General features: G+C 38.0%; 1 protein-coding gene across 1 annotated transcript in view; it reads left to right on the top strand.

Annotated features, from left to right (window-relative positions):
• Window positions 1–11,401, top strand: part of Nct (Nicastrin) — a 178,792-nt gene extending 167,391 nt beyond the window's left edge. Inside the window, exon 13 of the mRNA XM_067135186.2 lies at window positions 6,555–11,401. Coding sequence (XP_066991287.1) covers window positions 6,555–6,576 — 22 coding nt within the window. The 3' untranslated portion in view covers window positions 6,577–11,401. The remainder of the gene's footprint in view (window positions 1–6,554) is intronic.
• The last annotated feature ends 1,053 nt before the right edge of the window (window positions 11,402–12,454 follow it).

Below are 12,454 nucleotides of genomic sequence, written 5' to 3'. Positions count from 1 at the left end.
AAGACGGAAGGATAATCATTCACGTATTCGGCAAGAAATTCCAAGTGAACTCACTCGCAGAATTACAATCACTAATCAGGCAATATGGTGAAAGCGACATATGAACAATGTGCATCCTGTGTAGTTTATTTATTTTTAATTTAGTGCATAATTGTGAATGTGTGTGTATTTGTGTGAATCAGCTGGCCACTGTATGTACGAGGAAATTAAGGTAAGCCGCATGTTTCACATTCCGTTAGCATGCTTGAGTTGAGAAGGGCTATTAAAAGTCCCCCTCCTTGCTCCCTCCCTCACCCCCCAGCATTCCTCTGTAGGACAGTCCCCCAACACTCTCCCTCCACAGCCCTTTCACCGGAACATATGTCTGGAAGGACACGACCTGCCACTGACCGTTCCTCAACACTTTCTACTTCCTATTCTACCCATACCATTTTAGAGAAGGAACTGATGTCATTTAATCGTGCCCTGTTGTGTGCGTATGTCAACAGCCAATCCATCGTTGCTCACCTCGATGAACTGAAGATGATATTTGAAGACAGTCCAATTCATATCGCTGCTGTAAGCGAGAGTTGGCTCCGTAGTTCGATTCCCGCAAGCATGGTTGACATATCGGGCTATGATATTCACAGGCATGATCGGACGAACAGACGGGGTGGTGGGGTCGCCCTATATTGTAAATCAATGCTCAAGAGTAAAGTTGTTCACACGTCTACTCCTGCTGTAAAAACGGCTCCTGAATATATGTTCATAGAGGTGCTTGTCAATTCTGTAAAAGTACTTGTAGGAGTAGTATATAGGCCTCCTGACGCAGTGCGAGACTTCCATGACTTAGAAGACAGCTTGCTGAGACTGCTACCATCATACGAGCACGTGATACTTTTTGGGGACTTTAACATCAATTTATTAACTCTGAACAACGATGCCTCACGACTACAAAATATTTTTTAATCATGTGACATGACTATATTACCCCTTAAACCCACCCAACATGTCCATACTTCCACTATTTCTGCTGATACATTCATAGACCTAGTTGTGTGTTTGAGTCATCAGTCCATGGACTGGTTTGATGCAGCTCTCCATGCTACCCTATCCTGTGCTAACCTTTTCATTTCTACGTAGCTACTGCATCCTACATCTGCTCTAATCTGTTTGTCATATTCATACCTTGGTCTACCCCTACCGTTCTTGCCACCTACACTTCCTTCAAAAACCAACTGAACAAGTCCTGGGTGTCTTAAGATGTGTCCTATCATTCTATCTCTTCTTCTCGTCAAATTTAGCCAAATCGATCTCCTCTCACCAATTCGATTCAGTATCTCTTCATTCGTGATTCGATCTATCCATCTCACCTTCAGCATTCTTCTGTAACACCACATTTCAAAAGCTTCTATTCTCTTTCTTTCTGAGCTAGTTATCGTCCATGTTTCACTTCCATACAATGCCACGCTCCACACAAAAGTCTTCAAAAACATCTTTCTAATTCCGATATCAATGTTTGAAGTGAGCAAATTTCTTTTCTTAAGAAAGCTCTTCCTTGCTTGTGCTAGTCTGCATTTTATGTCCTCCTTACTTCTGCCATCGTTGGTTATTTTACTACCCAAGTAACAATATTCATCTACTTCCTTTAAGACTTCGTTTCCTAATCTAATATTCCCTACATCACCTGCCTTCGTTCGACTGCACTGCATTACTTTTGTTTTGGACTTATTTATTTTCATCTTGTACTCCTTACCTAAGACTTCATCCATACCATTCAGACCTAGTAATAACAAATAACACTCAAAAAATCCTTCACCACGGTCAAGTATCTGTTCCTGACATATCTAAACATGACCTCATATACTTAGCATACTCTCTTCGCGTGCCGAAGTACCGACCGAAATATGTAACGTTTAGAGACTTTAAAAGGATGAATTTAATACAACTGAGACAAGATGCACAACTCTGCCCCTGGAATGACATAATGATGAAGAGTGACATTGACGAGAAAGTGGAAATATTTAATTCACATTTACATGAATTGTACAACAAACATGCACCAAAGCGTTCTGTGAGAGTAACACGTCCACCCTGCCCTTGGCTGACTGCTGATGTTAAGACTATGATGAAAGAACGAGACGCACTAAACCGACGCTATAAGCAGGGCAACTAGCTGACGTACATGAGCAGTACCGTGTTCTTCGAAACCGAATTAAGCTTGTAATTCGTAATAAGAAATTTAATTATTTCCAGCATTTAAACAAAAACATTAACACTGGTTCCACATGGCGACAACTTCGGTCACTGGGTATTGGCAAACCACTTGCGAAGCATACTGATCCCGAGGTGTCCCTTGATGAGCTAAATACATATTTCTCCACGGAACGTCTAACTCCTGACACAACGACAGTACAAAACACAATTGACAATATATTAAGGCAACAATCCCCAATCCGTCCTGCATTCGAATTTGATATCGTTACAGAACATGAAGTAAGAAGGGAAATTAATTCAATAAAATCTCACGCAACAGGAGCTGATGAAATTCCCATTTCATTTGTGACTTACATAATCGACATAATACTGCCCATTTTTACGCATTTACTTAATACCTGTCTTACTTCAGGCAAAATCCCAATTAAATGGAAAGATGCACTCATTGTGCCTGTCCCAAAAATCTCTCCTGCAAGCAATGCAGCTGACTACCGACCTGTCTGCATCCTCACAGCACTTTCTAAGGTTCTGGAGAAGATAATGCATAAACAAATTGTTAAATACTTGGAAAAACATTCTGTACTTGATCCCTTAGAGTCTGGTTTTAAGAAAGGACACAGTACTGCAACTACACTAATCAAAATCACGGATGACATTAGACGGGCTATGGACGAATGAAAACTGACTATACTTATCCTTCTAGACTTTAGCAGTGCGTTTGACACTGTAAATATAGACATACTGTTAGCTAAGTTACAAAAACTTCACATGGCTCATTCTGCTATTCAGCTCTTGGGCTCATACCTCAAAAATAGACGACAGCAAGTTGTATCAAACATGAAGACTACAGAATGGAGGACTAAGCTATCTGGCGTTCCCCAAGGGTCTATTCTTGGACCTCTTTTATTCTTAATCTATATTAATGACATTTCTTCTCATCTGAACGACTGCAACTATCATCTTTATGCCGACGATCTTCAGATATACTCACACTTTAAGGTCCCTGACATTGACAAAGCAATCCACCATATGAACTCGACTTTAAATTCAATTAGCTCGTATGCTAAAGATAACTGCCTATTAATTAACCCGAAGAAAACGCAAGCAATCATAATAGGACAATCTAGACTTTTAAATACGCTAAACATCATACAGCAGCCTAACCTCATGCTCTGTGGTGAAGCTATACCTTTTCAGAAGTCTGTAAAAAACCTAGGCGTTGTCATGAATGACACATTAAACTGGAATGACCATATAACAAGTGTCTGCAGAAAAGTATATGCATCTCTTCACCCCCTAAAAATGAAACAATCCATTCTTCCACACAGCATGAAAATAAAACTTATTCAAACCCTCATTTTTCCAATAATTTATTACTGTGATGTCGTATTAACCGATGCAACTGCAGAACAAACTATGAAACTTCAAAGGGCAATGAACTCTTGCATACGATTTATATTTTCTTTGAACTTTAGGACACATATTTCCCCTTATTATGAGAAGCTATCCTGGCTGAAAATTGATCAACTAAGGAATTTACATACTGCGACACTAATTTTTCGACTTCTGAACGAATCTACACCTGAATACCTATCCTCACATTTTAACTTCCTCTCATCTTTCCATGGACATAATACCAGATCGACTTCTACCCTTATGATACCTGTTAATCATTCATCTGTATACAGCCACTCTTTCCAAGTGTCTGGGGCAAGGCTATGGAACACACTCCCTGTCAGTATTCGTAATAGCACTTCAACAGTCTCATTTAAACGGTCTTGTCGAGATTTCCTCTTAAATAAGTGACCAGCTTGTATGAATGTTAGTGTGTATGAGTGCAATTATGATTTAGAACTATTGTTAGGTGATGTAGATGTAGATAGGCTAGATAATATTAATCATTAAAAATAACAATTATAATCTGTTATAATATTACTCCATAAATTTAAGTAGCTCCTAGGGTCTGCTAATGTTATTTTACTAAAGTATGTGATTATGTACTGTGGTTAAGTGTAAGAGAGGGCCGTGAGCCCTAACTTCGCCACATACAAAGGCATAAAATAAATAAATAAATAGGAGAAATGATTATTTTTGTCATCAGGCCTCACCCCCACCACCAGTCAAAACCCCTTAGGGGTATGTATTATATTAATACCACACTTCTTATTTACATTCCATTACATAAAGGAGCAACCGTCATGTGAATTTAACTTTGTTAGTGAAACAGTTTCAGAGAAATGAATATTTTTATCATCAGGTCTCATCCCCATGTTACTACCACTTAGGGGTGCATTGTTTTAAAACGCCTTCTTATTTAAGATTTAGGAAATACAGGAGCAACCATCGTGTGAAATTTCACCTTTGTATGTAGAACAGTTTCAGAGAAATGAATATTTTTGTTATCAGGCCTTAACCAATCCAGTCAAAACCCTTTAAGGGTGTGTGTTTTGTTACCACTTCCTGTTCAGAATCTAAGACATAGAGGAGCGACCATCATATGAAATTTCATCCCCATCAAAGGGTTTCAGAGAAATGAATATTTTCATCGTGGGGCTTCACCACCATACCCCACTCCACCCCACAGTCAAAAACACCTTGGGATGTACTGTTTTAAGACTACTTCTTACTTAAATCTAAGGAAAAGGAGCGCCAATCATGGGAAATTTTAACTTTGTAAGACAACAGTTTCAGAGAATAGTTTTGTCATGGGGCCTTACGCCACCAACCCCACCCACCCACAGTCAAAACCTCTTTGGATTGTATTTTCAAACTGCTTCTGATTTAAAATTTGAGAATAAGGAGCAACCATCATGTGAAATTTTGACCTCATTTTTAAAACATTCAGAGATATTAATGTTTTGTCATCTAGCCTCACCCCTCAGTCAAAATCCCTTGGGGGTATATTGTTTTTAAACCACTTCTTATTCAAAATCTAAGATGTAGAGGAGCAACCTTCTTGTGAAATTTCAAGCTCGTATATTTTTGTCCTCAGGCTTCACCGCCAGTCAAAACCACTTACGGGATTGTTTTAAGACCGCTTCTTATTTAAAATCGAAGACATAAAGGAGTAACCATCATGTGAAATTTCAACCTCGTATGTTAAGTCTTTAAGGGTTGAAATTTTTTTCTTAACTTCTCTTATTTAACATAAAGGAGCAATAACTATTGAGTGAAATTTCAGCCTTGTCCGGTGAACAGTTCCGGAGTAATAAATATTTTCGTTTCCAAGGTTTTGTCCCCATTTCATCCCCTTAGAGGTGGAAACTTTTTAAAACCCTTCATTAGTGGGTACCTATGCTGTAGTAGAAATGTATCCCAAAAATTTAATTTCTTTATATCCAGTAGTTTTGCCTGAGCATTGATTGACAGTCAGTCAGGACATATATAGATGTAATTGTAGAAAGAACAGTTTTGGCGAGTCTGTTATTCTGTCACATCCAGTAGGCTCTCATTTTACTTTCAAGATTGCATGTCTAAAGTCGCTGAGAGTCACATATGAAAAATAAAATTGTTCTCCATTGTGTTTTCTTTTCACATAATGTTTGTCAGTTACTTCCTTCTTAGTCCATTCATCTGTCTGTGAGCAAAAATATTTATGTAAGTCATCTAAAGGCACGTCAGTATACGATGTCATAGATACGTATATATGGCGTGCCTTAGCATTCTTAATAGTTTGAGCTGTTATCTAATTTTCTGTACTGTATAATACTGTATAATATTTGTAAGCAGCATTTCGTTTGCCCTTTCTTCCTATGTCTTGCATCAGTCAATGGCTTTTGCTTTTACTACTGCTGTCTGTATGGTGGCGTGCTTGTCGCAGAGAGCTAAAAGTGGTTAATTGAGAGGGGATATTTTGTTGCCAATATAGTGTTCAAGCTGTGCATTCTTCCATGGTGTGCTGAGTTTGTCCACAATGAACATCTCTTCTTTTAAGTTTTTGAAATCAGGGTAGGTAATTAATTGAGGCTCATATTTTGGACTTTTTAGTGAATATGTTGTGTAAATAGGGTCATGTCAGAATAGTCCGGTAGCTAGTAGTTGTCCACAAGTCTGCAATCTGTCATCACTGTTTGTAACAATTAGTTCCAGCAGTGTATAGGACGTAACATTGTGGTATGTCGCACTGGACAAGTTGGTCTTGCAGTTAGGGGCGTGCAGCCATCTTCAGGGCTGCCAGTAGTGCGGTTCGAACCAACTATCACCCAAATGCAAGCTCACAGTTGCGCGACGCTAACCGCACAGCCATTTGCTCAGTTGTTGTATGTTTAATTTTGCTTCTTTTCCAGATGTTAATTTATAAATACATTCTCACCGTATACTGCTTTGTATTCACCATCTCATGATTTTACTTTTTTCAGATTGGGCACTGGTGGCTGCTAGGGACACGATGCAAATCAAATATCCTTGGCAACATTCCACTGTGGGCAAGACTCTCGGATCACACAGCTGTGAGAAGAGGAACAAAGAAGGATACTTGATTTGCGATCTCGGAGTGTTTTTATAATAGTTCCTGAAGATGTGAAAAGCTTGATGAAGTTCTTAGATAATGTGACTTCAAGACGCAGTTTATTCCATTATGGTAATATGAACCACTTAGGATCATCCTTATGTGTAGTTTTCATAAACCCAATATTTGGGGTGGCCATAGTGAATCTGAAGAGATGTGATGTGATGTGATCCACCTTTGTTTGTGATAAGTTTCCTGAGCAAGGGGCTTAAGGATACTGCTTTATCAGTTTTTGCTATGGATGTAATGAATAGTTTTTGACAATGGATATTTAATAAATGAAAGAGTAGGATGAAATATGTCATGGTGCAGTGCCTGTTGAATGCATTTTATATGCATTACTGTTGCATTTGTACTTTCTGCATTGGTAGATTTTGATTGAAGATATAAGTGACTCTACCTACCAATTTCAGAATGTGCAGTTCTTAATTGGTTGCATAAATTTATACATAAGTGTTGTATGATTCCTTTTTCTTTGTGTTGGAACTGTAATGAGATTGAATGGTTGGTATGGCTCTCTTTAGTATATACAAATGCAATATTATGTACTTGCTATTTGTTTTGATGGATATCTTAAAATGATTCTTTTGAATGTGGAGTGGAAAAGCAATATTAATTTTATATTGAACTGTATACTACTTAATCCTTACTAAATTTCATATATTGTAATTAAATATGTCATATGGGGTGATATCAGACTTAGGACTAAGTTACAAATCCTTCAGGTAGTCCTTTATATATTGTAAGAAAGTTTGGTTTATATTTGGAGACTAACAAAATATGTTAAAGTATTCTTCGAGTAGAAGCATTGACTTAGATAATGGTCTGTGAATTTCTCCTCTATTGATTGATCAGAATTGTACCGAAGTTTACCGAGCAAGTTGGCTGCATAGCTGTAATCTTGCGTTTGGGAGTTGTTGGGTTTGAACCTTACCATCAGCAGCCCTGATGATCATTTTCTGTAGTTTCACATTTTCACACCAGACAAATGCTGGGTTAAAGGCTACAACCTCTTCCTTCCTTCCTTCCTTCCTTCCTTCCTTCCTTCCTTCCTTCCTTCCTTCCTTCCTTCCTCTAGTCTTTTCCTGCCTCATTGTCACTGAAAACCTGATGTTAAAAAGAAATGAAGTTCTGCCACTCTTTACTTTTGCATCTTGCTAGACTGAAAAAGATCAACTCTCTTATATGACATTGAAACATGTACTCTCTCTGCAGTTTCAGAGAAGATCCAAGCTTTCAAAATGTAAGTATAAAAGTAGATCTTGAAGATCTCATGGCCCGATCCCATCACGTCTAAGGAGGTTCTTCATTAAATGAACTGTCAACTTCAGTTGATGATGCTTGTTAAAAAGCAGCAGCTTGTATATCTTGGAGACATGAGAAACAAGCATAAATATCAGCTTCTAAAAGTCATAATACAAGGAGAACTAGAAGGAAGAAGAGGACTCGGTAGAAGAATAATTTCCTGGTTGGCAAACATAAGAGATATATCATCTGAATTCTTCTCAGCTCTACAAAATTATGCTCAATAAACCAAAAATAGTCATGATGACAGCCAACATCCAGGATGGATAAGCCAAACAAGGAAGAAGCATGTCATCTTATGGTAATTCTCAAGACTTTACTGGAATTAAAATTTCAGTCTTGAGTTCATTCACACAAGAATAATTTAGTAGACCTATTATGTGACATTTTAGTTAGTCATGGAAGGGCTGGGATAGCATTCTGTTGTGCCATTGTGTACTTAAAGGGTAGATCGTGTAAGACTAGTAAGCTCACTGAAGTGTTTGATGTTCATGAATACAGTAGATAATAAAATATATGACCATAAGTTGATGGGTATGAAACAGGATAATATATAGTCAACCTTGCATATCCCAGTGGTCTGCTAGTCATAGTAATGTTGTTGTTTTTACGTCCCACTAACTATTATCACAATTTTTGAAGACTCCAAGGTACCAGAATTTCATCCTTGGAGAGTTCTTGTTAGTGCATGTAAATCTACCAACACAGGGCTGAGCACCTTCAAATACTACCAGACTGTGCCTGGATTGAACCTGCCAACTTGGATTCAGAAAGCCAATGCCTTAACCATCTGAGTCAATCAGCCCAGGCAGTCTGCAAGTCAAAACCACATTGTCTTACTGTATTTTATCGTGATTTCCTTAGTGATAGCAGTGAAAATAGTTTGATTTACCAAGTAGTGGAAGTAGACTTAAATAATTATTGTGGGCAAGAGTTATTGTAAGCAAGAGCAATCGGCAAGTATAGCAGGTAAATGTGCATTGGACAGCAGTGTGAAATAGAACAAGAGAAAGGAAACTATAATTTTATATTTGGAATATGTCAGTATCTTGTACCGGTACTATTAATGTTGCTGCCACTGAGGTCACTGGTTGAGTATGGGTTTAAGCCCAACTGACATAATTGGTTTTTTGAAGGACAGTCAAAGATCTTAACACTCCATGTTGTGGATGTGTTAAGATTTCTGCTGGCACTTTCAGTGTCGTCCAATAAAGTTGAATTAACTCGGCTATACTATCTGTCCAGTAGAATTATTTCATTGCTAGATAGCAGCACAATCAGAATGTCAAAATTGGTAGCCAGCCACCTGAATGACACCGTTTCAGAAGGTTTGCATCTCAGCAGCTGAGGCCATAAGATGATGATGATGATGATGATGATTATTATTATTATTATTATTATTATTATTATTATTATTATTATTATTATTATTATTATTTATGGAATCCCCTGAACTCCAATAAATGTGTTACATATAAGTGAATCTCGAGGATTTACATATTAATAGGGTGACTTGGTAAAAATACTTTTCTGCTACAATGTTGATGAGTGTCTTAATGCCCAAGTTAGAATGTTATTGAAATATTTCAAGTGGAAAGAATTTTTTTTTTTAATTTGCCTCAGAATATATGTAACTGAAGTCTGATTCAAGAGAATGTTATTCAAATATTTCAAGTGGATAGAATTTTTTTTTTTAATTTGCCTCAGAAAATGATGTAACTGAAGTCTGATTCAAGCCCATAAAAGTATTTATACAGTTTAAAGTTGAAAAACTGAATCAGACACTACAGACTGAATGTATTGAACAGGAAGTTAATTCTGTAAGAGAAAGATGCTGAAAAAAAGAAAAAAAAAGTAAGAAAGAGGATGGATTGGATAATGCTGTAAGAAATTGAAAGCAAATATTGGCTTCTATCCTCCAGATGCAATTGCCATTAAAAAAGAAAATATATATCACCAGTCAATCCATACTATTCCAGTAGCCCACTGTCAAGCAAATTGGCTATGCAGTACAGGCCATGTATTTTAATTAAATCCATGGCCACTGCCTTCCCATCCCAGCTTTGTAAAAATCTATTGCATCTTAGTGTGATGTCAAACCTCTGACAAAAAATTAAAATTACATTATTTATTCTGATGCCTTAGACATTCTAGCCTCATTGCAAACATCTAGAAAGGTATGGCATGAGGCTTTACCATACTCTAGTATAGCCTGGGCAGCACTTTAGCATATCAGATGTACAGTTTTATCTTAGCAGGCATGGTGAGTGAGGAGTGGTTAATTACTTTAATATATTTTTATTTCAATGAGAAATCATAAATAGATTTTAGATGATAAGTTATTAACTAAAATAAGATCCCAGTGGTTTGTTACCTTGCACCCTGTTATGTCACAGTCGGCTATGTACCTGCTGGACATAATGTAAAGTATACTCAATACATTTCTTAAATGAAGCCTTAGTAAAAGAATATATCTGGCTCTTTTGAGCATAACATAGCATTAGTCCAAACCTGTTTCACTCCAAATGACTACTACTGTAGTGAGAAGAGGATTAAAGAAATATAACACTATGACAGATAGTACTGTCTTAACTGTATTTCTCATGGTTTATAGTAAATGAAACCTCAAATAAAATCATTGTACTGTTGTGAATATTTTTGTAAAACTGTCATTAGCAGTTATGATCATTTATGGTATCTGTGATTTCCTGTTGTACCTGTGTATAGTTTTCAAAGAAGTTATCAGACATTCACTGGCGTGGAAGTGGTAGATAGTTGCTCAGTTGATATGGAATTACAGCACTGCAACCTAAAAAGAAATTGTCAGAATTTGAATATGAAAGGTAAGGGAAAGTAATACAGAATCATACACATTGTTGCCTTTTAAAAGCCTATTTATGTGTGTGGAGTTATGAACAATATATATTCCTTATAAAACTGAACAGCAGCTAACTTGATGCTATAATTTTCCCAAAACTTTCCATACGGATCATCATCATCATCATTTCTTCACTCCAGTCAGCTGGGTGCAGTTGTGTACGAGCCTCCTCCAGTTTGTCCTGTCCATCTACAGATGTTCTTAAATGTGATGCCAGTTTACATCTCTGATTTCAAGGTCCTTGAAAATCTACTTTTCCCAAACATCAAGAGGTCTTACTCTTGGACTCTTTCCAGGAACACTGCGGTCTAAGTATCCATAATGATAATGATGAAAAATATCATATTGTTAAATACATATACAGTATCCGTGTTAATACACTTCAGATACTTAAGGAACTGGGTGAATTGGCCGTGCGGTTAGGGGTGCACAGCTGTGAACTTGCATCTGGGAGATAGTGGGTTCAAATCCCACTGTCGGCAGCCCTGAAGATGGTTTTCTGTGTTTTCCCATTTTCACATCAGGCAAATGCTGGGAGCTGTACCTTAATTAAGCCAACGGCCGCTTCCTTCCAACTCCTAGGCCTTTCCTATCCCATCGTCGCCATAAGACCTATCTGTGTCAGTGCGACGTAAAGCCACTAGGAAAAAAAATACTTAAGGAAAAAATCATACGCTCACTGTGGGGGCAGAACAATTAGATTATGAGCCTCACAAACTTCCTGTGAAAAGATGTACTTTCACTTCTGCTCATTTGTTTAAACTTAAAGTTCTGAATCTTGTTATCCACAGAGGAAGGTAAAATTTCTTTTTCTTTGGAACTGGATATGAATGGAAATATGGACAGAATATAATGTGTCTTGGATAGTACGTTCCCCTTTAGACTTTGGGAGTAATTATATTTCCCTTAAAAATGATTGTGACCGGGCGAGTTGGCCGTGCGCGTAGAGGCGTGCGGCTGTGAGCTTGCATCCGGGAGATAGTAGGTTCGAATCCCACTGTCGGCAGCCCTGAAAATGGTTTTCCGTGGTTTCCCATTTTCACACCAGGCAAATGCTGGGGCTGTACCTTAATTAAGGCCACGGCCGCTTCCTTCCAACTCCTAGGCCTTTCCTATCCCATCGTCGCCATAAGACCTATCTGTGTCGGTGCGACGTAAAGCCCATAGCAAAAAAAAAAAAAAAGATTGTGAAAAACAGGGACATCTCCAATAGATATGCTCTCTCCTGATCAATTACCATTCTTCCAAATTCATTTCTTGTCAGTCTCCAACAAGCTCATTTCTGCTTTCCAGCTTCATCAGGAAGGCAGGCATCTCTGTGAGTGTTCCTTTTCATGTTCCTATCTCTTACTATTTTTTTCTATTTGCTTTAAGTCACACCGACACAGATATCCTAGGAAGTGGAAGGAAGCGGCCGTGGCCTTAATTAAGGTACAGCCCTGGCATTTGCCTGGTGTGAAAATGGGAAACCACGGAAAACCTTCTTCAGGGCTGCTGGCAGTGGGGCTCGAACCCACTATCTCCCGATTACTGGATACTGGCCGCACTTAAGTGACTGCAGCTATCGA

The sequence above is a fragment of the Anabrus simplex genome, chromosome 1, assembly GCF_040414725.1.
Source record: "Anabrus simplex isolate iqAnaSimp1 chromosome 1, ASM4041472v1, whole genome shotgun sequence".
NCBI lineage: Eukaryota > Metazoa > Arthropoda > Insecta > Orthoptera > Tettigoniidae > Anabrus > Anabrus simplex.
Note: the sequence above shows the minus strand (reverse complement) of the source record. Positions and strands in the feature narration are given on the sequence as shown.